This window comes from Calonectris borealis, chromosome 2, assembly GCF_964195595.1.
Source record: "Calonectris borealis chromosome 2, bCalBor7.hap1.2, whole genome shotgun sequence".
NCBI lineage: Eukaryota > Metazoa > Chordata > Aves > Procellariiformes > Procellariidae > Calonectris > Calonectris borealis.
Window position 1 is genome coordinate 115,271,196 of NC_134313.1, and position 26,450 is coordinate 115,297,645.

The window sequence follows — 26,450 nt, forward strand, 5'->3', positions numbered from 1 at the left end:
GCAGGGTTCAGTCACGCTGCTTTATCTCAACATCACCCGCCTGCCGCCTCTCCGGATGATGCCCAAGTCAGTCATTTCCTTTCCTCAGCCGCCGCCTCCGTCCCTGCCGGGAGAGCTGTCGCCTTCCTGCCGGCGGCAGACGCCGGCGAGAGCCCTCGGGATGCTGCTGCTCCCGCTCCTGGTCCTGGCTGCGGCCTGCTCTCGTAGGTTCCCTTGTCACCACGGCACGGCGCGGGGCAGCGGCGGGAGGCAGCCCGGGTTTAGGAGTGCGAATGAATAGCGGGCTGAGCGCTTGTTGTGTTTTCTCTTCTTCTTTCTAGACGGACAAGCACAAGCGCTTCTGAAGCAGAGTCTAGCATCCGTTACCAAAAGGCAAACTACAACTGCATGGATTGAGTGTATAGTCGAGGGCATATCTGATTTCCAGTCTGCGTATATACATTGGTACCGACATATACCCTCCAAAGCTCCCGAACGGATTCTGTATATCGGATCAGGTGCAGCTTCTTATGATGACAATGCCTATAGGAGCAAGTATTCTTCTTCGAAGAAAGGTACAAATGTCTGCACTTTCTCAGTCAATAACATCAACCCCAACGACGAGGGTACCTACTACTGTGCCTACTGGCAGTCCCACAGAACTGGCAGACCACAGGCAGCCTGTACAGAAAGCTGCCTGTACCCTGAGCGGCAGGCTTCCTCTCAAACGCAGAGAACCACGATGGCACCTTCCTGCCTCTAAAACATCCCCACGGGGTTATGCTGAGTACGTAAATACAAATGATGGACAGAGAGAACAGCAAAGAAATGCAGCGTGCTACAACTCAGCTGGTATAATGCTGGGGAAAAGGAGCGCTCCTGTGGGTGATGGTAATGACAGCTGAATTATACAGTAACACAGATCGTCTTTGCTGAATATAGATGCTTTCCCAAATACAGTCTGAGCTAGCAAAGGTGAGGCAAATGGCAGGGAGGGAGCATAGGAGGAGGATATTCGCACTGAAAATCTAGCTTGGGAGACTTCAAATCCAGGTCACGATGGAGATACTGGTGATACTCATCACTGGTCACTCCCATCTTAACGATTATGATGATGACTGCTTATAACACCGCTATCCCTTAGGACCCCTTGTTACAGACAAGGATCTGTTACACTGGGCAACTCCTGAAAAGACGGCCCTGAGAAAGGGTTGTGAAGGCCGTTTAGAAGAGAAAGCTGCAGACTAAAGCAGGGAACGTATGGAAACGGTGACACAGCACTGCTCAGCCAGGCAGCTGGGAGCAGAGCCAGAGTAAAAGTTCATTTATGTGGCAATGGTATTCACAGTCCCATGTCCATATGAGTGTTTCATGCAACTCGAGTGCGTCATTTCCTCTCCTCAATGGCAGTCCATCCCCCACCTGAAGAACCTCAATTCCCACAGGCCCAGCCGTCTTCTCTGAAAACATCATTGCTGCAAGTTCTTCTTGCAGCTTTAGTTTGGCCTTGGAAAATACCTTCTTCTCTGTCTTTCACTAATAATAAAGACAGAGTCTTCAAGTCAGTAAATTCCATGCTTATAATTTTTTTTTGTTGTTCTTTCATTGTAGATATGTCTACGCTACAGGACCTGACACAAGTTCATGTATCTATCACAGGGACAACAGAACAATACGAATTCTCTGTACTAGTTGTGAGATGAGATTTAATTGTGTGCACTGCTATTGACAAAGACCTAAAAAAGATCCAGAGAGGATTCTCTCAATTTTGAGTCAGAAAATGAGAACTCTTTCTCAGGGAAGGGCGTGCTGTGTGGTGACTGTTGCCCAAGGGACCATTTGCCATGAAGCCTTTGCAGGGAACATTTTCAGGGCTCTGAAATGAGGGAAAGTACAAGAAAAAGCAGAGGGCAGCAAACAGCTGGCTGTAAGACATGCATGCTTCACCCTGGCTTCACTTCACCGTGTCTTGGGCAGGTGGATAAGGCTGACAAGACCGTTTGGAGCTGTTCAAGTAAGAGTAAGAGATGATAGTGCACTATGACTTATCCCATTTGTGCTACCAAAGCAGGCAGGACATTCTAGGAAAGGCTGGGGAAATGCGCTTCTGGGAGAGCTTTGGAGCACCTGCGGAGAGGAGAACAGCCTGGGGAACGGCCATACTGAACAACTTGAGTTTTTATGTGTGAGCTCAGCAGGTAAGTCTGAGAGAATGTAGCAGACTGATAGATGGAGAAAAATTATTTCAGGCTGAGTATTTTAGGTCTTTTCTACACCGTTTACTGATGTGGTTTAGCTTGTCAGTAAATATAACCCCCTCGAGTTAAAGCGAGTTGAAGAACGACCATTGGCTGTGCCAAATGAGTCATTTCCTCCTCCCAGTTGTTTGATGCTTTCTCCACCTGAAGGGCTTTATAACGGTTCTGCCTTTGTTTATTTCATTTCCAGGTTCAATCCACACGGGCAGCATGTGGCTGCTTCCAGTCCTTCTTGCAATTTCATTGTGGTCCCGTAAGCCCTTTCTCCTCTCCCCTCTCCTTCCCAGGTGCCGAGAACAGTCCCGGCTCCAAATTCCAGCGGTTTCTTCCCCTCACACAATTTCTCCACTTCCCCTTCTAGGTGGAGATGCGCAGGCAGCGCCGGTGCAAACCCCGGAGCTGCGGAGGCAGGTGAAGGGCAGTTCTGCCAGCATGGCGTGCCGAATGAGCGCCGAAGACGTCGTGCACTGGTACAAGCAGCTTCCCGGAGAGCCACCGAAGAGGATACTGTACGTGTCGGGACAGTTACCTTTTTTTGATGACAGCAGCGACAGAAGGAGATTTCAAGTTCAGAAACATCCTAGTGAGCCCCTCTATGGTCTCACAATAGACTATTTAACCCTGAGGGATTCTGGCACTTACTACTGTGCATATTGGTTTTATCAAGGCATCACAGTGTTAGATGGGCAAAGATAAGCCATACAAAAAGGCATTTTGCGCTCTGAACCGCAAGGTTTGGACTCTGCCAAAATGCAGATACTTCCCTATTCCACTCTTCTCTCACAATTTTCTGCAACAGGATAAGAAAAACAGCAATTTATCATGACAACTGCTGAATATATGCTGTTAATAATCAGTATATCATTTCAGTACTCACACATATCTGTAACATACAGAAAACTGGAGAGTCCCAGTCACTTTAGCGTAAATATATTGAACTTTGCTCTTAAGATGAAGGCTTGATTGTACTGAAAGCACTCACCTGACAGTGAACACTGCCTGTCTCTGTGTGTGAACAAATGTGAGCTGTAAATTTCTCTTCTCTGTTAGAACCCTTGGAGCAAGTAGAGAAACGTATCTCCATCCCCTCAGTGCCTTCTCTTGAAAAAAAAGACATGAATATAAAAGGAGGAGAGAAGACCAGATGATCTTGCACACCCTCCTTCATATTTTTCTTTTGCCTTCCTTTGCATTTCAGTCTCTACAAATTCCTACAACATCCCAGAAAACCCAGTTTTATTGTCAGTTTCTCACCTGATATGTCCAGGACAGAACTGAAATCCTCAGCCACAGGCCTATGCCCCTGGCAAGCGGAGACTCTCAGGCCCTTCAGGACAAGTGTACTGAGTTTTACAAATCAGGTTCTACGATCAAAGACTGTTTCTAGGAAAGCTGGCATTTGCCTGACAGCTAAGTCAGAAAACTGAGATAGTTTTGTGCCTTCGAGTTCCTGAGTTAAGACAGAGTGCACATATTCAATATCCTGTGAAATATTCCACTAATGTGTCTGGACCTTCAAAAATGAGCACAAATACCTCCATAGTGCTGGTTTTCCAGTTCCACAGGCTCGGAACGTGGGTTTTGCTGGACTTTTGGAAAGATTTGAATATGTAAAAGCTTGCTTAGATGTTTCTGGCCTCCTTAACTATTTGAAAAACAGGTTGTAGTACATGTGACCTCAGATGTTAACTTGTCAGCTTGCTTTCTGTCTTCACATTGTGGGATGTGAGGATTCCTCACACCCAGTCTAGAAGGTTTCTGGAGTGAGTTGACAGCAACTTCCTAACACAGGTGATTGAGCAGCCAACAAGGAAGGGCGCTCTGCTGGACCTCCTACTCAAAACAAGGGAGAACTGGTTGGGGTTGTGAAGGTCAGGGGCAGCCTTGGCTGCAGTGACCATGAGCTGGTGGAGTTCAGGCTCCTGGGAGAAGGGAGCAGGGCAAAAAGCAGGACCACAACCCTGGACTTCAGGAGAGCAGGCTTTAACTTCTTCAGAGATCTGTTTGGGAGAATCCCATCAGATATAGCCCTGGAGAGAAGAAGTGTCCAGGAGAGTTGGTTGATATTCAGGAATCTCCTCCAAGCTCAAGACAGGTCCATCCTGACAAGTAGGAAATCAAGCAGAGGCAGTAGAAAGCTTCATGAATGAGAAAAAAGCTCCTAACTGAACTCAGGCATAAAAATGAAGTGTACAAGACGTGGAAGCAAGGGCAGGTGGCCCAGGAGGCGTACGGAGCTGCTGTTCAACCATGCAGCAATGGGTTTAGGAAAGCAATAGCCCAGCTGGAGTTGAATTTGGCAAAGGATGTGAAGGGGAACAAGAAAGGATTCTACAAGTACATCAGCAGCAAAAGAAAGACTAGGGAAAGCTGCTGAATAGGGCAGGGATACTGGTGATAAATGACATGGAAAAAGACCAAGATACTCCATGCTTCCTTTGGCTCAGTATTCACCTGTAAGACCAGCCTTCAGGAATCCCAGGCCCCTGAGAACAGAGGGAAAGTCTGGAGTAAGAAAGACATACCCTTGGTGGAGGAGGATCAGGTTAGTGAGAACTTAAACTGAACATACATAAATCCATGGTGCCTGACAGGATGTACACACAAGTGCTGAGGCAGGTGGCCAATGCCTTTGCAAAGCCACTCTCCATTATCTTTGAAAGGTCACAGCAATCAGTACAGGTTCCCGAAGACTAGAAGAAAGCAAATGTCTCTCCTATCTTCAAGAAAGACAAAAAGGAAGACATGGGGAACTACAGGCGGGTTACCCCCCATCTCAATCCCTGGGGAGATGATGGAGCAACTAATCCTGGAAACCATTTACAGACACATGAAGGTGAAGAAGGTGATCAGGAGTAGTCAGCATGGATTTACAAAGGGGAAGCTATTTAGATAGCTTTAGATAATGAAGCTCTCTGCAAAGTGGATGTTGGCCATTTCATCAGTCACAAGTTTATTTGGTGATAATTTGAACCTGGAAAGATATATTGTTGAAGACGACTCTGGCCACTGCATGTGTCCTCCTGGCATAGACACCATCAAGTTTGATCTGTAATTATTCCTACTGGGAGACTTGCTGTGTTAGAAAGCTACAGTACAAAACCTAGACAGTGGCTGTAATTTAGACATTTAATTGTGTGAGACCCAATCACTACCGTATTCCTTTACTCTTCATCTGGGATCAGGTGCCTGACAGACTTCTGCTGTGTGATCAGAAGAATAGCAACATACTGCTACTGTTTTATACACGTCCTGGTAGTTTTTGGCAACAGGGGCTTGATTTCAGGTCCTCAACGTAAAATTGCCACACAGTTTTCACTCTGATTAACTGTAGTTGCTCATGCAGGAGACTGTCATGGGATGCTGCTGGGATGAGTGACTTTCTCCTTGCACCTCTTTCCCTTCACCTTAAAGTCTGCTTCATATTTCTCTTCCTTGTCACTTTGATGTCACTCACCACCTAGTCACTTTGTTGTGCCTGCTGGTCCTTGAGTCATTTGTCCTTCTCATCCCTCTCAGGGTGGCCTGACAGAAAATTAAATAGACTTTTCCACGGTTATTTATTGGGAAGAGAGGGACCCTTTCCATTGCCACCAGACAGGGGCAGGTGTCTCCTTGCCTGCCTCCCCCTGGAGCCTTGCGCTCACGGGCACCTTCCCAAGCTGATTAGCAACATGTGGCCAACTGCCAGCAGGAGGGAGGCCGAAGCAGCTCATCTCCCTTGTGCCCAGTGAGCTGCAGTCCCTGCTCACCGGTCACAGGGGAGTGTCCTGCAGCACCAGCCCCGCTCATCGAGATGGCCCTCTGCGATGGCTGTTGAGAGCAGCCCTCACCAGGCTCGCTCTTCTTTTCCAGTCTTCCTTTCCAAGAAGTGTTTGCATCTCAGCTGAGCTTTGAAACCAAAATCCTGTGGCTGTGCATTTCCTCCCGCACTCGAAACCAAAGCGGAGGTGCGTCCCCGCCGTGCAGCTGCCCTGGTTGCTGCAGGCTGATGGCCTCCAGCTGCTTCGGTGGAGGGCAGCACCAGCACGGGGGCACCCTGGCCGCCTCAGCATGCTGCAGCTGGGTGACTAAGCTGAAGCAGCAAAAGGAGGTCCCTAACAGTATGGGGGAATGCCTCCCGCCCACTCGGGCACTGTACACCTCTCCTCACCCCTCCGGGTGACGACATGCACTCACCGCCCACCGGGGTGACCTCTGGGCTGAAACCTTCATGCTGGAGCTGCTCTTGCTTGCAATCCTTTCTCAGTGGCTCCGGCTTGAGTTTTCAAGGGTCACAATCCTAGGATTTACCAATGTTTCTCGGATTTACCTGAAAAGCAGACTGGACAACAACCTCTAACCAATTTTAGCATTTGCCATCCTGGAGAGGGTTTTCTGCAAATGCGCCCCATCTGCTTGCACACAGAAGACCTGTTGCTGAAGAAAGCTCAAGAGAGCCACATCCTCCTTCCACACAACATTGTCCCCATCTGGGGTCCCTTTCACCCGCGTCTGACTCTCAACGACAGCAGAGCGTGACAAGCAAACATGCTGCTGTTGGCAGCACTTGTGGCCACAGCTGCTTGGTCTTGTAAGTCCTTCCTTATTTTCTTACTGTTCCTCACAGGCACCCATGGCTTCTTCCCAAATCCCTGAATTCCAGCAAATGACATAATTTCTCCTTTTCTCTTTCCTAGATGGATTTGCACAAGAAATTCCTGTGCAGAGCCCTATATCCATCACCAAGTTCCAAAAAAGTGCACGGATGACATGTGAAATTCAAACATCAGGGGCAAGATTTGATGACACTGTCATACACTGGTATCAACAGAAGGAGGGTAAAGCTCCAGAGAGGCTCCTGTTCTTTTCAGGAGGGAAAGCTTTGGTTGAAAGTGGCTTTCAAGCAAGCAGGTACCTGGTTGAAAAGGTTTCTGGCCAGAACCGGTGTGTTCTTACAATAAAAGATGTAATTCCAGATGACGCTGCTACTTACTACTGTGCCTACTGGGATCCTCACTGTGATAGAAATTCAAAGATCATCACGGCAAAAAGAAAAAACCTCCCTCAACGTCTGAACCACAGGGTTGTAATTGTGCCACTCCCCTGATCTTCTAATTCTGTCTGGTATCAGCTGCAGAAAGGCCAAACCTTTTTCTGTACCCAAAAAAGCAGCTAACCCTGCACAACTGTCCTTATCGAAGTCTGGGTTGTCAATAGCATTCTGGTCTTCAAACACACGTCTACTATTTTAAGCCAAAGGAAGTCTTCACTGCCTTAAGAATTAGCACATAAATACTGGAAACTCACCTGCTCCTTTGGTGAGCCATGGCAGAAGTCTGGTGGCCCTTGAGGGGAGCAAACGTTGCATTGATGTTCTAGTCCAGCCACTGTTCTCCCCTAGGAAAGAAGGCAGTAAAAGAAAGGCAACATGCTGAAGAAAGTACCGTGGTGGTGGGAACGGTATGCTTGCCACCACCTAGCACTTCTAAGAAAAAGCTTTCCGTGTTCCCCACTGCAGTCTTCTTTGCTCTACATGTAAACAACTGTAAGTCCCTGGAAATATTGTTTACCTAATTCAGATACCGCAAAATCCCACACGGACCAATTTAAATCAGAGATTTACAGTCTCTTATCCACCACAGCTGATGACGTGCTGCTTAAAAACATCCTCTTCTTTCATTTCATGTTAAGGTACATAGGATAAACAGGTTTCTTTGGAAAGAAGGAGATTTGCTGAAACTATCAAGTTTGATGGACTTATTTCAAATTTGCAGTGAGTTAGTATATGGCCCTGGGCACCGCAAGCATTTCACAGGAGAACCTGAGAGGAATAATTTTTGCTTGTGCCTTTAGCCAAGTATGTGCCTACTCATCAGATCGGACTAGATGCAAATAAACACTAACCACCAGTAGCCTCAGGCCTTGAAAATCTTAAACACAAAGTGAAGTTAAGGACACAGGTGCTTACTGATTTCACTGAATCCTCTTGGTATCTTCAGGGCTAGTTGGTGCCGTAATGCCCAACTCTCAACCAGAAATTGGTACTCTCACATGCTGTCTTTATTTATAGGATCTCATGGCAGTTTTCCAAAGAGTTTCCTCTTAGTTCAGTGAATCATCGTTTTTTGTTTTCTGCCTTCCGTGTGCAGTGGTTTCCAGCATCCATCACTACTGCACTTGCACTGCTGCAGTCAGCATTGATGTTTTTCTCAGGGACCCTTTCCTTCTGGTCCTGTCATGGTGTCAGAAAGCTTCCTGAAGGAGACCTCATTCTCGTTGGAGCGTGTGGCATCACTATGCCCATTTTATGATAGTAAAATTGATGTGGACCATTAAGAGACCCTACTCTAGTGGTTTCACCACCTCTGGCACACTCCAGATGTCTCACAGGGGACCAGAACTTCCCACGCTTCACAATAGCCGTCCATGGTCTGTCCACAGAGCAAAGCCTCATGCAGGGGAGAGTCTCCTTCTTCCCTTCCCTTCCCTTCCCTTCCCTTCCCTTCCCTTCCCTTCCCTTCCCTTCCCTTCCCTTCCCTTCCCTTCCCTTCCCTTCCCTTCCCTTCCCTTCCCTTCCCTTCCCTTCCCGCTTGCTCCCCCATCCCCACTGCTCCGCACAGGAGCTCAGGGGACATGTTCCTCTGGCTTGACGCATAGTATCACCAGCTGCCACCCAAGGCAGTCCTCTCCTCCTCCCACGCGGCATTGCTCACTCTGCACCAGGGCCGGTTTCCTTCTCCTCTGAGTCTCAAAGACAGCGGAGTGTGACAAGCAAACATGTTGCTGCTGGTAGCGCTTGTGGCCACAGCTGCTTGCTCTTGTAAGTCCTTCCTTATTTTCCTACCTTTCCTCACAGGCACCCATGGCTGTGCTAACAGGTGTCTTCCCAAATTCCTGAATTCCAGGTAATGACATAATTTCTCCTCTTTTTTTTTCCCAGATGGATATGCACAAGTAATTCCCATGCAGAGTCCTCTGTCTGTCACCAAGTCTAAAGGAAGTGTACGCCTGGAACGTCACTTTAAAGACTTCTCTGGAAATTTTGATCGCACCATCATACACTGGTATCAACAGAAGGCGAATAAAGCTCCAGAGAGGATGCTCTACTTATCACAGACAAAAATAGTAGATGAGGGCTTCCAAGCGAACAAGTACATGGTTGAAAAGGTTTCTGGCCAGAATCGGTGTGTTCTTACAATAAACAATGTCATTCCAGACGACACTGCTACCTACTATTGCGCCTACTATCATAGTCACAGTGGTAGAAACTCAGAGATCACCGAGACAAATACTCCCTCAGCGTCTCAACCATAAATCACTTGAAAGATCCCAACTCACTTCCCCCGGTGTGGATGAGCTGCCTGGCCTCACACACAGGCTCTGGAGAAGCAGGACATGCGTGGTGCTGACCAACTCCTTGGAAGCATCAGCTGCCAAAAGTTAGAGATTTTGACTGAGCAAGTGAAAATGCAAAGGGGATGATGAAGGTCCAATATCTAACCCCTTTCCATTCCATCTTCTCTTCCTTTTCGCTCAAGCATGTCAGCGAACTGGTTGCAAGGATTTATTTAACGGAAAGGGGGCAGTTTTCCATATTGTTGTTCCTGGAAATAGGTCAGCACATTTTACTGGAGGTCTTCAAAGACTTTGGCCTGGCAAACAAAACTGAAATAGAGAGTTTTAGGCTGAAGGTTTGTAAAATTTTAAGCAAAGGAAAGGGAGTCTTCTTTTCACTTAAAAGTTAGCAGCTGTCAGAGGAGGAAGATTTTCTATTTATTCCTCCTGAGATCTGGAGGTGGGCATTTTTGTTCTTTCTTTTTGAGCTGTATCAGTCCCTTTCCCCCTCCTTCTTTCTTATCACTGTCTCTATTTCATTGGTGTTCATCATAGTAGTGATGCATTGGAATCAACCAAAAAGTTGGATACAGAGTTACCAAAGTTAGTACCAAAGAAAAGAGCTTTCCATAGTTACGAACAACTTTTCGTATTTATGTCTCATACGCAGAGCACCCCTCGTAGCTACTGCCTCCAAGTGCATGCTGACCCTCCTGCCTGAGAAATTCATCCACAGATGTTTTTCTTTACCATCAAGCCTCTCCTTAATATTTTCTTTTACTGTGGTACCCTGATACTCTCCTCACTTGGTCCATTGAAGTGTAACTCATTAAAGAATATTAGTCTGATGGGACGAAAAAGTGACACAACAGTTTCAAATATGTATTAGGTCTCCAAATAGCTACAGCTCAGTTTTGTCCTCCTCATACTTGCAAGCCCAGTTCATACAGGGCAGTTAGACAAGCTGTCTGCAATATGCAGTGTTTCACTTTATTTCGTCTAATGAGACCTCCCAGCTACTCACTGTCATGACCATAATCCAACAGTCCCAGCAACTGCAGGTGAGATGGTGGTGGCCTCCTTCGCTGTGTGTCTAAGGACATGGCAGGAAAAGATAACAGTTGGCACCGTTATCTGTCTACATCACTCCTGCCATTGCTTTGTGGTTGTGATTACGATGTTCCTGCCCACGAGCTTTCAGAGTAGACAATTGCTTTTGTTACACCTACTTCAACTGAAAGACCTTCACCCTCAGTCTAGTTCCTCCCTCTAGCCGCAGATCGTAATTTCTTACCGTTGTTTTGCAGTCGGTATGCCACACGAGATCCCAGAAGCACTCAAACTCAGTTTCTTTTAAATGGCAAACTAAGCATGGAAGCTGTTTGATCAACAGTAGCAGTGACTCCTCTGATGTTACCTTGGACTGTTTTGTAAGAAACCCGTGCGCAAAGGAAAAGCCTCCTTCTCCCACCAGCTAGTATAGGAAAAGATGCCAGTGAGCTGCTGTTGCAGAGCCTGGAGTGATTCCAGGAGATGGGCAGACACTAACCACGTACCAGGGCAGAAAACGCAACCTGCAGCACACGGACACCTTCGGATGCCTATGGTGCTGGCTCTCCTTCCTTTCCCTCTGCTGAATTGTATTAAGACAACTAAAAATGAACTCCATGCTAGTCGTACTTGATGTCATTTAACTGCAGGCGAGAGGGGGTGTACCCCTTTGGGAAAGAGCAGGATCGTCACCTGAAGGTATGTGGGTTTTAAGATGCCCAACCCTGTGCACCTATTTGTGTGTCTAAAATTGCAGAGAAACCTTCACCCAATTCTTAGGCGTTAAGCGGAGGGGATATCTAACAAATTTGCAACACTTTGGGAAAGAGATTTGCTCCGAAGGGCATTAGATATCAGCTGAACAACCAGGTACGAGTCTGAAATTCCTGATATCCTCCCAGTAGCCAAGGGCCAGGCCTTCACTTAGTCTCCTGGGGCTGATTGGGAAAAAAATGGGATTTTCTTCAACAATGGCATAGCAAGAGAGCATGTTAGGTTATTGCAAAGTCAAAACATAGTGTGGAGCACCTGGATCAAATACTTTGGCACAGGAACCAAGTTAATTGTCTCCAGTAAGTACCATTATTATTGATCTGGTTTTTACAGAGTAATTCAGGTTCTCAGACAATTAAGAATGAAAGACTGCAGGAAAATTAATTTCTGCCTGATAAATCGTGTTTTATCTGTGAACTGTGGTGGTGCCCCAGTTGTGTGGGTTGATGGGCAATAAATATATCGACCTCGTGAATACAGAGATCGCCTCTAGAACAAGTACTGAATACTTATTAAGGACGGTGGAATGGAAAAATGAGGAGAGGTAAAAATTTAAATATTGGGATGGATTCATTCCTGTTTTGGGAAAGAAAAGTGAACTGCTTGAAAGTTTCCTCTCAGAACAGCAAGTGAGAAATGCAAAAAGTTTCTTATTGATAGAGATGGTGCAGTCTAAGTTGACCGGGAAGGAAAATTGCCTGGAATGTAATAAATTTCTAGTTCCTTGCCCTACTGAAAGTAATAGGTTTACTTTTGCATTTGTATTATTCTTAATTGTGGTGAAGCTATGCAATCAATAGGATGAATGCTGTTTTCAGTATAAAGCCTATAGCAATGCCTACAGTATGTTGCTCAGAAAATACATGATATTATCAAGGTGACTATAACTAAGTCAAATCGTACAAAGCAGACGAGAGTTAGAGAGAAATTTGAAATGTTATCCATGCCTCTGACCAAAAATGTTCTCTGCTGCAATTTGCAATTAAACTGTGCCTGTGTAGAAGCAGCTGATTTTGCCAAAAAGACAAGAGCGTAACCATTTACCTAGGGCATGAACTTAGTTATGGGCATCAGTAAGTTTTGTTTAGAATATGGACTTTGCATTTAAAATGTGGACTTCAAAATATAATTTTGATGAAACTTTAGTTAAGGTACTTTCACACAACGAGTAATTCACAAGATAGGACTCTTAGGAAAAAAAAAAATCATTTACCTGTAGATTTAAATCAACAAATAACTAGTAAACTTCCTTAATTTCCTTTGGGAATCATAATGTAACCGCATTTCTCCTTAAAACAGCAAAGAAGGTTACTTCAGAGAAAACCTAGCAGAGCAGAGGCAACAGATCTTTGTTAGAGAAATCCCAGAGCTAGAAGGATTAGAACAGTTATAAAATAAGCACGACACTGCTTTCTGCTCAGAAAACGCTGGGTTTAAAAACCTGAACTTTTTACTCACTACAAAAATAGAAGTATTTCTAAAAATGTCACTCTAGTCAATGTTGAAAATTCAGCTATTGCACTGGGCCAGATTTATCACCAACCACTAAATCAGAGAGACTTCTTCTGTAGCCTATGCAAGAAAAGTGCAGTGCAGGAGATATTGTTAAGCATTATCAGACTGTGGGATGTTGATGTCAAAATATTTGGAAGTGGAACTAAGCTTATTGTTTCAAGTGAGTACAAAATGTAAAACTTAACTACTTCCGAAATGCTTTTCAATACAGTTACATACTGGCTGCGTGAAGTGCTCTGCTATTTTAGCTCCCGCTAGTTTTAACCCTACTGCATGCTTTGCAGGATTTTCCTCTTAAACAGCATTTCCATATGCAGAACACAATGTAATTGTTCTGTATTTATGCATGAAATGGGGGAAACACAACAGCTGTTGCAGCACAGAGGTATAACTAACCCCATTATTATTTTCTTTATAAAGGTGAATTTAAATATGGCAAAGATAGCATTTGGAGAACTGAAAGATGTTTTTGTCTTTAAATATGCATATTCATCCTTTGTAATATTTCTAATTCATTCTGAAAGAAAAATGTCAAACCTTTGGGTTACTCAAATTCTTTGAAAAGCAAAACGCTTTCCTTTAGCACTACGTCTGACTATACTAAATGAAAGGAGTTAGATCTGAGATATGCCCAGAACTGTCTGAAGACTCGCATAGTTGAAAGGCTGCTCTCGCTTCCTAGCTTTTGCAGAAACTGCTTATTATCAGTTATTACTATTATTAAGGAAGAATGCCAAACTCAAAATGTTTTGACATACTTATCAAAATTATTTTGCTTCAAGAAAACTTCAGGTGCTCTTTGATACTTGCCTGTGATTCGGCTTAGCTAAGCACCTGAGATGAAAATAGTTTGCCTAATTCTGACCATCTGAAAATGGTGTATCATCTGGTTAGTAGGAGGTTTGATTCCAATCCATGCAGGGTTTTCACATGTTACTGACAACAAAAATATTGGTCGGGGGTCTTGTGCTGCTCAGATGTCAGCATAATGTTCACCAATTCTAGGTCTGATTTTATGGGGGTGTATAAGGAGCAAATTACTTGGCCAATATCTGATCAAATAGATCCCCTGCTAGTGCTGCCTCTCTCCAGAAAGCAGAGACGGAGCCAAGGTGCTTAATCTGCACCGTCCGTCTAAACTTTCAGAAGACTAAAATTAGTTGAGATGAATCCTGTCCATTTAACAACATACATGCCCTCAAAAACTTCCACCTTTTTTTTTTTTTTAGTTTAGTTTAGGCAACTGCTCTGTTTTACTTTCCTAGGGTCTAAAAATTGATTATACAGCAAATCTGATTTTCTTTAAAGAATACTATTTACCCATATAAAGATAACAGAGTTGCACTGTTATTGCAAAAACTTTATTTACTGTGATTGCTTATTACATCATGGTGTTTGGCTCCGGTACAAAACTCATTGTGTCAGATAAGTTACATGCTATTTTCCATCCAATAAGCTATAGGAGCTTGGGGTGGTCATATAGAAGAGTGTTATAGTGTCCTAGAAGGCTCTCAGCCCGCTTAGAGCCTCAGCCGGCACCGTCCTTGCGCAGGATTCCCCTCCCTGGCTTGTCATTCCTAGCCTTGTTGTATTTGTCGCGCAGTGGTTTAGGATCACAAACATTGCTGAAAAGGAGCTATTTTGAGCCACTTTTGATTATACTCCTCCTTGGAAATGTGGTGGAAAATGGCCTGTAGTAGTTTCCAGAGTCCTTGTTCTTTCCTCCAGCTGTACTGAAGGAATAAGCAGGGAATCAAGCAGCTGTGAATTAAGCATAAAAAAAGAAAACCTCTTCCCAATATAGATACAATGAGCGATATGCAATGGCCATTGCCAAAATCCATTTTTTAATTAGGCTAGTAAAAGTGAAATAACTTGTCCATAGTTATTTTTGTCATGTACACAGCACTTTGGCAGTAGAAAAAATTAGTACCTCCAAATGCTCTTCTTATTGCTTAATAACACACGTATGAAGAAGTGATCCATTTTTTTGCCTTTCCTGCAGAGACATTTATTTTAATGGAAAGTGGAGGACAAAAACCTTTTTCCCATTAAATGTGCTTTAAACGCCATAATCCTGGAATAAACAACTACACAAACACAAGGCAGAGGAACTATTGCTACCAAATGTTTTAAGCCTAGTTAAATACATAAACTTATATTAGCCTATCAAGCAAATATTGTTGTTGATGATTTATGTCAGAAAGACTAAGTAAATCATAACTATAATTCAATAGAAATATCCGTGTCAGGATAAGCGTGCTGGTTTTAGTGAAAATCCTTACCTTGTTAATCAGGTAGTCGCCATGCTTTTAGTATCTACAGTTTAAAATAAATTCTTTTCAAGCACCACTCCAATTCTGTAGGATTTTGTCTTTATGTGCCCAAGGCTTCTGACTGATTAATAGAGTAAAAGGGCTGTAGTTACCTCATGCTTAAGATCAGGCATTTCATCACAGCTTGCCTTTTCAGAGGTGACTATCCAACATTAGCTCAGAAAGTTAGTCCTAACGGAAAGAAATGGAGAAAACCAGGACTTAGGATAAGTGACTTTAATTCAATTGAATCATCAGGGTTTGAGCTTGAGCAGAATCTTTTCCCAGATCTATACTGAAAGAGTCAAATGTATAAACAGCCAAACTCCCATCAACTTGTAATGAACTTGATTTTGTTCTTGTTGGTCTTTTTAATTAGTTCTGACCAAATGAAAGTTGCTTGAGACTTACAATAATGCAGGTAACAGAAAGGCTGGGATTTGAGAGACTGGGTTGGCATTTGCATTTGGTGGAATAGATGAGTTTTTAGAAGCTTACAGCGGAACAGGAATATTAATCCAACATAAACTGGCAATACAGGATTCTTCTGCAAGTATCTTTCCAGGGAATTTAGGCACTCACAAGGTCACAACAGGGAAGCCAAGACTGAACCGAACACTGAACCAGCCTCTCCAAATCCAGTTTTTTTCCTTCAGCACAGAAGCAGAGTAGCTTGCTCAGCCAGCGTGGGGCTGGTTTCCCTCTGCCACCCCTTCTGCTACAGCTGCAGCTGGGTCTCCCTGGCAACTCAGAAGCATATTGCTAACTTATTTTGAAGTGATAAAAAGAACAATCTACTAACATTTCTAGGAAATAATTTCACAGCAGAAATTATGGCAGGAATATTTGATTTGTTTAAATGCTAGTTCCTAAATATTACTGAAGTATCGACCTTGTTTTCATCAAATACATTAAAGTTTAGAGCTCAAAAAGCTACAATTACTTTTTTAATTATACATTATAAAATATACGTTGCCTAAAGATAGATTATACTTAAATTTATTTATACATTACCTGAAGTTGGATTAAACTGACTTTCTGCCCTTTTAAATCAAAATGGTGAAGATTAATATATGCATTAATTTGCAATAGTATTTTTTTTAATGGGGAAAAACATGAAGCCCTGAATCAAAACCTAGTAGACTTGAAAGTCCAAACGAGTGTTAGGGCAGAAGGATGGAACTGTAAGACATAAATAAGGGAAGATGTGGCCACTCAAAAGAAATCTGCAGAGCGAAAGCCTCTTACCATGATTAATATTAATAGGAACATTTGCTAAGGGCTTTAAAATATCAAAGATTTCATGGGCATGAAGATGAATTCAGCATCCAATTCTTTTAAGGCAATGTTCACAAACAGGTTTCAGCGTGTACATTCCCCTGTTCATAATCAGGACTGTTCACCCTCAAATCTTGCCGTACTTGCCTATGCAATACTATTGCAGTAGTCAGTACCAAAAGGAAACATCACACGTGCATCTATCATTCTTCCATCATTCCCATGCACGTCCTTCCCCAGGGCCTTCTGACTTCTCCTGAGGGAAAACCATCTGCAGCTCACATGAAATCCTGCCGCCACTGAAACCAATGGCAACATTTCCAAAGGTCCAGGATTTCCCCCCACGTTTTAATCTTCTGATCATTTATTGTCTGCCTGCAGCTAACCGGTGCAGGCTAACCAGCTAACTCTGTTACCCTAAAGCCATGGCCCAAAAAGATCAGCCTGAATGGGTGATAGCGTGCAGTGCTAGGTGGTTGTTGTAGGATATATATGCGTACACAGATGTACACATACATATATAAAAATGCATTATTTCCCATGTTGTCAAGGTGCTAACCTTTACTGTTCCTCACATTTTCCATAGAAACCTCAGGGAATGCTGAAGGAGCCTCAGTCTAGAAAGTTACAAATCTCAGGTGCGCAGGTTCTGCTTAAATATTTCCATGATTTTGAATGCCCACTGTTAAATTAGGGCTCCATCCTCCATTTTGTCAGTATTCCAAATCCTTAGTTTTTGTGTACATGCAAGCTTATTTATTTAAACCTGAAAGACTAACATAAAAGTGAAATCTGTTGTATGAGCAAACACAGGTTCATCCATACACCATTTTGTAAGGAAAGTTTTAATTATAGAAATCAGAGTGTCAAAAGAAACAGGTGCATTTCTAATAAGAAAATGAGGCTAGGCTGGCACACAAAATGAAGTTTTAAAAACATTGAGACTGGGTGGGTTTTTGCAAAGCACTTGTACACAGTGACTATTACCAAGTCTTCGGAACTGGCACAAAGCTCATTGTTTCTGGTAAGTTTTCTAGCATCTAAGAAAATATCCCTTATTCTGATAATCCAAAATCTAGAGGAGAGGGAAATGTGATATGCTATTTTAAAATTATTATACAGATTAAAATACAGATTTAAAAGTATAATACAGGAAAGTGATGTGGACTTTGCAGTAGGAGAATTCATTTCTTTAGCATCCAAATGCTTGTACAAGAGAGGTCAGGGTAAACTACAGGACTTCACATAAACCATAAACTGCTGAAATATAACTTCTTTTGGAGACTTAGGGCTACATCAGGTCATTCCCTGGCGCAAAGCTTACTGCCCAGAGCAGCAGGGTCAGGGTAACTCAGAAACACGGCTGTAGATCACCCCTTGGCCTCAGAGCAGGGGGAATAGAGGTGCTGTACAGGAAAACATTGTGAGTGCCAACAGATCCCCTAAATCATGGCTGAAGCTCTGCATCTCTCTATTTGGTCAAGGGGAAGGTCTTTCCCCATGGATTTGTCCTAACAAAGCTGATTTATTCCAGCCAAGAGGAACTGAGCTCTCTTGGATGCACGGCAGCACCGGTTAGCTGCAGGCAGACAATAAATGATCAGAAGATTAAAACGTGGGGGGAAATCCTGGACCTTTGGAAATGTTGCCATTGGTTTCAGTGGCGGCAGGATTTCATGTGAGCTGCAGATGGTTTTCCCTCAGGAGAAGCCAGAAGGCCCTGGGGAAGGACGTGCATGGGAATGATGGAAGTTGATGCTGCTCTACAGCATACATAGATGCACGTGTGATGTTTCCTTTTGGTACTGACTACTGCAATAGTATTGCATAGGCAAGTACGGCAAGATTTGAGGGTGAACAGTCCTGATCCCGCATCCATTTAAGCAGATTACAGTAACCTCAACATGCAGAGGATTAGGCCCAAGATGAGTAAATGCCCCTCCACCAGGCTTGAGAGGAGTCGTGGCTGTTCAGGACTGCCTTTCATTAATTCAGTTAAATAGTGGTCTAGCATGCGTGCATTTTTAAATTGTGTGATCAAAAACACCCACCAACCTGGAAAAAAATTAATTTTTCTAGAAAAAAATCTAGAGGAAATATGGTAGCTCAATCATGCCCTGGACAACAACAGTTTTGGTTTGTTTTGATATTTTTTTAAACAAGTGATGGCAAAGATTACTTTGAAACTGAACTTAAAGTACGTATCACTAAAGGCTCTTTGGGAATAGCAGCATTAGCTGAGATTGCATTCAAATTTTCTACATTCATGTAGCCAAATGAATAGACTCTTATTATTCATATGATGGTTGTTAAATCCAGTCCTTGTCAGGCCAAAACGTCCCAAACAGTTTTTGTAAAGGAATGTACCAGAGGGCGTTCAACAAGATATTTGGTTCTGGCACAAAACTCATCGTGTCCAGTAAGTGTTTTCAAAGACTTATTTTTTTAAGTTTTGTAATGGGAAAGCTTTGGAGTGAAGGATGACAGCTCTTTAAGGTATCTGGGGAGGCTCACAGTAGGTCAGGACTATACTACTACGACTGAAGTCGCTGGCAAGCAGGACAAGAACACTGTTTATGAGCTGAGTGTGCTGAGCGCTCTCAGCTCCCACTGGCCTGAAGGGGAACTGAGGAGCTTTGAGTATCAGTCAAAATTACTCCATTTTGTGGGATCATCCAAGTAATAAGAATTAAAATTTCAGCTTAAGAACACATTGAGCTTATTTATAAATCTTATTTATAGATACTTATAAAGAAACTGTGGAGGAGTTTCATTAAGAAAACTTTTGACAGTTAATTTATAAAAACATATATTTTGAACCCAAATTCATTAATAGCTCCTTGATTACAAGCCTAACTCCAGAATTTTATTTGCACAGTGTTTTGCAGGCTCACTGCATTATTACAAGAGAGAAAAGACAGATTTTAGCTTAAGAAATATCTGCACATGCTTATATATAATTTTAAAAAGTAAGATCTATGTATTTCTTAAAACCTGCCTTAGAAAACTGTTTAACAAAGTAAACTAAGTTTAACTAAAACAAAAAAAGACAGTGGAGTGGAAGTTCATGACGTTAAAATTCTTCAGAAAGGATCAGATCATTTGCCCAGAAAAGCCAGCGTAAACTGTCTTGTTGACTTCACGACTTTACAGATCAGCCTGAAAATATATCAAAATCTTCAGCCAATTCTACAAGTTTTCATCCTTTTTTCCGTAAACATACCTACAGTTTATGAAGATATATTTTTTTCCCACACGTAAACATATATATACACATATACATGCAAAACTTAATTTGTTCAGTTCTCCACTGTCACCCATTTACCTATGTGTGTACATGAGACTCTCCCATGCATACACACAGTTGCAGTTATTCAAGCAATATATTTCCTCAATATTGTGATATGATTTAGATGTTTCATTTAAGCTAAGAACCTTTTTATGGTAAAAGGAAAGACATTGGCAATTCCAGAGGTGGAAATTATTCCATCTTAATAGAAGTCTCTAAAATGGTCAGGATGAACTAGCAGCAGGAAGCACCTCTCTCTGCCTCTCTATTTGGATTTGATAATCCAAGAGAATAACATCAAACTAGACAATTAAATTTTAGCCTACTGAAATTAGTCAGGGTAACTTAACTAAGCTTTGAAAATCTAAAAGAAACATCTGAAATAGTCAAGAGGCTTTGCAGAGTACAATGTCACTGGGACAGGAGCTACGTCATGGTCTTCTGAACATATACAACTCTGGAACAAATAAATAATTTTAGGAATTAGTTTAATCTTGCATCCCTAGGAGGACTGATGCAGAAAGAAGATAAAATTAACCCCTAAATTAATGTTAGACAACCATAAAATTGTCAGCAATTTTATTTCTTGTACAACAGAACTCAGTCCACATCTTCATTTCAAATCTCCAAAATGAAGGAAATTAATAATATAAGGGTTATCTTTTTGAAGGTAGACAGCCTTATGCTTTAGTCATCTGTGTTTTTAAACACCAAGTATGAAATACTTCAAAGAATCACTAAGTTGTTTAAGGAGGGTTGCAATGTAGAAGATTGCTCTAGAAGAGCCAGATCATTTAAAGAATGGTGGAAACTTTTTGACAAAAAAAAACATGTTTATATTAATGTGTTTTCTCACAATGCATGAAAACTGCACCACTCAGTCAGACCACACTTTAAACCCTGTGCATCTAGCTGCTCAAATTCAGTGGCGGAGATTTACATAGGAATCTAAAGAGAAAGAGTGGTGTAAGGAGATGAACACCTAAAATCTCTCTGCTGCCTTAAAAAAAAACCCACAGTCTTAAGCAGTACCTTCTATATAACAAAAGTCAGTTTTGAAAACTGTATCCAGTCTTCACTTGCAGTTAAGCATAGACAAAAACGATTGCCCACGAGCACTGCCTATGCACGCACTGCAGAAGTTCATGTTTAACTAAAACAGACTCTTAAATTTCCTATCCACCTTTATAATATCAAAATGTCTTCTCTGTGTGGACAAAATCTGGATGATTTGGACTCCTCCTAATAACATAAGGTTTAATCCAGAGATGCAAATGAAATGGAGATTACCTACAGTTAGCTTGTGGAAACAGCTCACTTCTCATTTAAAATCTATTCACGTATGTTCATAGTGAGCATGTTTCACAAAGCACATCACCTACGACAACCCTGGTATGGATAGATATGCTACATGGATCTTGAAATGTTATCTAGATATAGCATGTTCTTCTGCTTTAGTTTAGTTTTGGTTTTTCGTTTTCAGATGTGTTAATTTAAACATCTAAACAAATCTAGCATTAAAGGAACAGCATTGTCAACCTTTGGGGTCCAGAGCATTTTGTGATTCCATTTTCCTGTCTTTATCAAGATCTTTACCTGGCAAATACATAGAACGTCTTTTTGTTGCCTTCCCCCCCACCCCAAAAAAAAAAAAAATCACAAAATTAGTATCAACTTTTAAAAAATTAATTAGATATAGCAGATGTTCATTAATTAGCAGTGGGGACTTACTGGGGACATAAAACTGCAAAGATTTGAAAGGCAGGTCGTCTATCTTGAACACTCTGTAGACAAAATTTTCATGTAGTTGTTTTTGCATAAACATTATAAACTAATATTAAATTCCTCTTATGAAATGAATGAACAAAGCTCTTTCAGGAACTATTACTACTATTTAAAAATTGTCAAAGACTTGTGCAGACAAATACACTTTCTGACAGCAGCACTGCTTGGAAGGCTGTGGGATATAAGCTCTCACGTTGTTGCCTGAAGTTTTCTAGCTCAGTTTCAAGGGAGATTATTAATATCTTCAACAATATTTCAGTTTCTTAATGTTTCTCAAAAATAATTTTTCAAACTTTTTTGAGTAGGTTTCTAAGTTTTTAAATAACCAGACTTAAATTTATTTTTCTAATAAAATACTCAAGAAATCTTTTAAAAGATATTTTTAGATCTATTCTAGTATTACAGTATTAAAGAGTAGACGTAGTCTACTCTAATCTTCCTCTATCAGATGTGCTGCTTTACAAGAAGCACGAACGAAGCAGTCTAGATGTTAGTGTTCACTAGACAATTTAGGACTTAAATAATGTTTCTCCATGCACATGGCACAGTATCAAAGCTTAGATCAAACATTCTCTGGAATCTGGAAGACTCTATATTATCTAAACAAAAATGACTTTAGAATATTTGAATGGAGTCTTGTCTTCTGATTTTGAGCTTCATTTTCTGTACCAGACTCATAAAAGCCTCTATTCATTTTAGTTCTCTATAAAATAACACATTTTAAAATAAGGTTAAAAGTCATATATTCTATTCCCAATTATTCTAAATAGTATTGTAACTGTTTTTGACTGAAAATTAAAACTTGCCATTTGGCTCCATTGAAATAATATTTAATATAAAGTGTGTTTGAATGCCAGGTTCGTCCAGCTCGCCAAAAACCTATTTTTACTTCAAGGACGGAAACAGCTGTAATTAATCTATCCTATTACCTAATATTCCTTTCATACTTGAGACATTTCTATTCCCATCCTAAGTATTTCATAATAAATTAGAGAGCTAAAACATTTGTTAATAACACATTCAGGTTGTTGCTCTTCAGAATTTGTATTTTGTGGCTGCGTATTTATTTGCTGTACACAATTGATCTTCCAACTCTCTATTTTGTTAATTTTTTTCCCTGCAATAACCAACCCAGACAAAGGAAATTCTCCACCGGCAAACTCTGAAATCCTGCAGAAGAAACATGAAAATCAGATAACCTATGTTTGCCTTATTGAGAAATTCTACCCAGAAGTTATTCGGGTGACATGGACCGATGGAGAAAATAAGGAGATAACAGACAATGTAGTAAAAGGAGACACTTGGAAGCCCACAAGAGAGGATGAATACTCAATCGGCAGCTGGTTAACTGTACCGGTGGAGAACAAAGACAAGAACTATTACTGCAATTACGAGCATGAAAGCCAACAGCGTTCACTGCCGACACAAGGTATATACTACATGTTAAAAAATTCATTCTACATATTATTATAGACATCACTTTTTCTTTGCAACAAAATTATAGAAATAATACTTTCTATTACTGTTCCTGAAAGCATCTGTGCTCCTTGGCACAATAATAGCTAAAATACACATCCAGAGAAACTACCAAAGTTTTCCCAGGAAAAACAACCCAGCCTGTGCTACGCTCCCCAAGTGAACGTCCCCCTGTAATAGGAAAAGAGCAGTTCCTGAACCTCATCAAGAACTAGTGTATGCTAGTGTAAACTAGCATAGCTCCAAAAGGTCTGCACTGAGCCGTGTTGGTTACTTTCCAGTCTACAGAAGTTTCTGGAAACAGTATTGCCTCTCTGTTACCCATGGCTTACATGGGTGTAAGTCCCTCTGATACCCTCTTACATTAGTCACAGCTATAAAAAACTAAGCAGTTAAAAACGAGGTTGCTGGAGATGTAGAGCAAAGTATAAATATATTACTTACTCATAGTCCAGAAAGAGTGAGGTAATAACTATATATGAACATATCTCATTTAATTGTGGAAAGATTGATTATGCAAAGCAAAATCTGAAAGACAATGCAATTTTAAAGAAAAAAGTCACCTATAACCAATGCAAATTGTTTAAATCATGGTAATATCTTTAAGAAAAGCTACCTATATTGGTTTAGATTAATCTCTTCTCAGTACCTACCTCTGTTCAACTTACTATAAATTAAAGTAACTCCAATAAGTGAGAGCATGGTCATAAATAACCATTACATTTCAACCTTCAAAATATATTCTGACAAAAATATGCTTTAAGTTTATTTAGATGGAGGATGTATTTAGAGATGTAATATGGATGTCTTTAAGCCCATGTATCAATGCATACAAACACCATAACCAAGAACAAATACAAATTTGCTGCTTCAAGCACAAAAAGGGGTTTATTTATTTTAGAAAACAATCACCACCAAAATAGCAAATTCCCAAGAGGGGCACCTTAGATCATACTCTCCTCAAGATTATTTAGTGTTGAGCAACCATTAAGTAAAAGACTAATTGAGGTCCCTTCCGAAGTAAATTATTCTGCATTTCAAATAACAGTACGTTGTGAAGGCAAACAGACTCTAGCTACTTCAGTGACAAGATCAGGTGGTCAAATTGACTGCAGTTCCAAGTAAAAGAGACTCTGCCAAGGAACAGCCTAACGGACACATTCCTGAAAGGGCAAAGGCAAACCTCTCACGGCAACGAATACCCAGTCACTTCTCTACCAGCGTTTCCCCCCTTCAAATTCTCTCTGCAAATGAATCCTACCTGTGAACATCTGCTCTGCGGACAGATCTTAAACGTCTTTTTTTTGTTGTTTAATACTAACTTCCCATTTTGCCATTCCTATACTGCCTCTTTTTTCCCTATTTCTCAATTCATGTTTGTTAAAATTAAAGAAAAGCCTAATTGGGGCATTTAAACTCTCTTTCCATTAGATTCTTCAAAGACTGCTCTTCAGGAAGAGGACTGCAGCACATATCCTGGAAACACCACAGTTTTTAATAGAGGTAATTAAAATGTATTAAAATGTGGGAAAATGATGCATGTCATGCAAGAGTTAGATATTGCTACATACGTGCAGAACACCATGAAAATGATCTTTATAAATAGCATACTGGAAATCTTTTAAGTCTGCGGTCTGTAACTTAAAAACGCTTCAGTGCTACTCTGAATTAACTTCTGTTGTGGATTATAAGAAGGGGCTCTCCTACCTTTATTAGGTAGCTTTATTAGGAGCTTTATTAGGATGCTACAGATGCTGTTTGGGCTACTAGATTATTAGCCCGCATTCAGTGCCACTTTTTTAAATACCTGAAATAGTTAGATGCTCAACGCTTCAGCTGACGCTCCATCAGCCTAGCAATTGCCCAGCACTTTGGACAAAAAAATTTTCTTTTAGCTTGAATGGGGATTTAGGAAGAATCGTGAGCACTTACGTTCAAAACATCCAACACAAAACGATTCAAGCAAACACGGTGCTACCGGTAATCAGTGCTGGAAGCACTAGAATTATGTTCTTGCCTTTGCAGGGAATAATAACGCAGCGGCATTGAGAGGCACTCTAGTGCTAAGAAACCCACTCCGTCTAGAACTTATTAGCAGTGCAAACCCGAAGTACAGTCAGACATTGTATGTGTTTATACACTGTCCGCTGGAATCAATGTAATTGCAGCAGTAAACAGACTACACGGTCCCAGTTCTACCCGTCTTTTAGGAGGTTGTACATTACTGACATTAAACAAGATTTTTCTGTCGTATGTTTGTTACAGATCACTTAATGCACAGGACAGCATATTTAGTGTACATCGTCCTTCTTCTGAAGAGCTCCATGTACTATCTCATCGTACTCTTCTTCATCTATAGAATGTGGGCTTCAACCAAGCACCAAGGAAAGAAAGCATAAACGCTGGTTTAGGAAAGGCTTACAAAATCGCCTTCAATTTGCTTTGCTATATACTTATCCATATAGACTCCCCTGCTCTCAGTGTTAGATATAACAACAAAAATAAAATCCCAAAATAATTTTCTGGCATTAGTGCACAGGGCTTGTTTTGCTTTACTGCTAGTGTTTTTATGAGAGTCTGATTTTCCTAGTTTTTCTGAGTACTGAACTGAGGTGGGCAATAGGAGTAAGGTTACATACCTTGGATTTTAATCCAAAGTCCTCATTGCAAAATGAGGAAGGTAGTCATGTTAAAAGTAGTTATGCATGCAGAAGTTTAGAGGTGTAACGGGGCTTTTGACATACAAAGCACAGATGCATTTTGTCATTGCGCTTAAGGCTTCATTAGGAGCATTCCTGTGCTGTAAATTCACAGGTATTTGTTCATTTTTACTATCGATTTATTGCAACTCTTATATATCCATCAAAACAGCACTTAAATATTCTGAAGTGATGTGTTCTTTAAGAGTCAATTAAACACAATTTTAAAAAGTACTATATATATTATAACATAATATTTTTGAATTAAGAAGTTAGACGAGCATAAAAACAATTCTAAGGTGCACACGTACAGAAATCCAGCAGGCCCCACACCAGCACTATGACACAGACTGAAAACCTGCACGTTGTATTTTTAAAGAAAGAAAACAATAGTAATGATCATGAACATCATCTTGTTTAGAGATACCTTTTTAAGTTGAGCAAAACCTTAAATCTGAAGCTTTGCTAGAGAAAGTGTTTTCACAATAGAGGAACAATTCTCAGATGTTGGACTTTGAACTCTTCATCTCCAAGTTCCACAAATCAGTTCCTTTCAAATTTCTGTGGAAAAATTGGAAGTAGACATATTGGGGTAAAGCTCAGTTGCTCAGTTTGGGGCAAAACACTGCTGTAAGTTTGGAGATAAGTGCCTGCAGCATTTACACTCACTGTATCTGTAATGATATAGAGGGCAATAAAAGCTTTCCTCCAGGTG

The 26,450-nt window shown here is 41.3% G+C and overlaps 1 protein-coding gene and 1 long non-coding RNA gene across 6 annotated transcripts; one reads left to right on the forward strand and one right to left on the reverse strand.

Moving 5' to 3' along the window:
• TARP (TCR gamma alternate reading frame protein) lies at positions 1-26,450 on the forward strand. Of its 5 annotated transcripts, none has more exons than XM_075143002.1 (6): positions 1-203; positions 321-630; positions 18,859-18,905; positions 22,696-22,989; positions 24,468-24,539; positions 25,302-26,450. In XM_075143002.1, exons 1-6 carry the CDS (start codon positions 56-58, stop codon positions 25,433-25,435), a joined length of 1,005 nt encoding a protein of 334 aa, XP_074999103.1. In that variant the 5' UTR covers positions 1-55; the 3' UTR covers positions 25,436-26,450. The 5 variants fall into 5 exon arrangements, with proteins under 5 accessions (XP_074999103.1, XP_074999102.1, XP_074999100.1 ...); XM_075143001.1 differs by lacking the exon at positions 18,859-18,905 and adding an exon at positions 17,464-17,510 and having other exon boundaries at positions 2-203; XM_075142999.1 differs by lacking the exon at positions 18,859-18,905 and adding an exon at positions 12,998-13,053 and having other exon boundaries at positions 3-203.
• LOC142079216 (uncharacterized) lies at positions 560-11,675 on the reverse strand. The gene is made up of 3 exons (XR_012672576.1): positions 11,634-11,675; positions 7,209-7,235; positions 560-609 (listed from the first exon to the last, which is right to left on the reverse strand). It is a non-coding gene; the product is annotated as an uncharacterized LOC142079216 (long non-coding RNA).

What these genes read in the sequence shown, in the direction of transcription:
- TARP (XM_075142999.1), top strand. Translation starts at nt 56, where the DNA reads ATGATGCCCAAGTCAGTCATTTCCTTTCCTCAGCCGCCGCCTCCGTCC. An exon ending in TACTACTGTGCCTACTGGCA is followed by an intron (nt 631 to 12,997) that starts GTCCCACAGAAC and finishes AAGCATTATCAG; the next exon opens with ACTGTGGGATGTTGATGTCA. An exon ending in CACCACAGTTTTTAATAGAG is followed by an intron (nt 24,540 to 25,301) that starts GTAATTAAAATG and finishes TGTTTGTTACAG; the next exon opens with ATCACTTAATGCACAGGACA.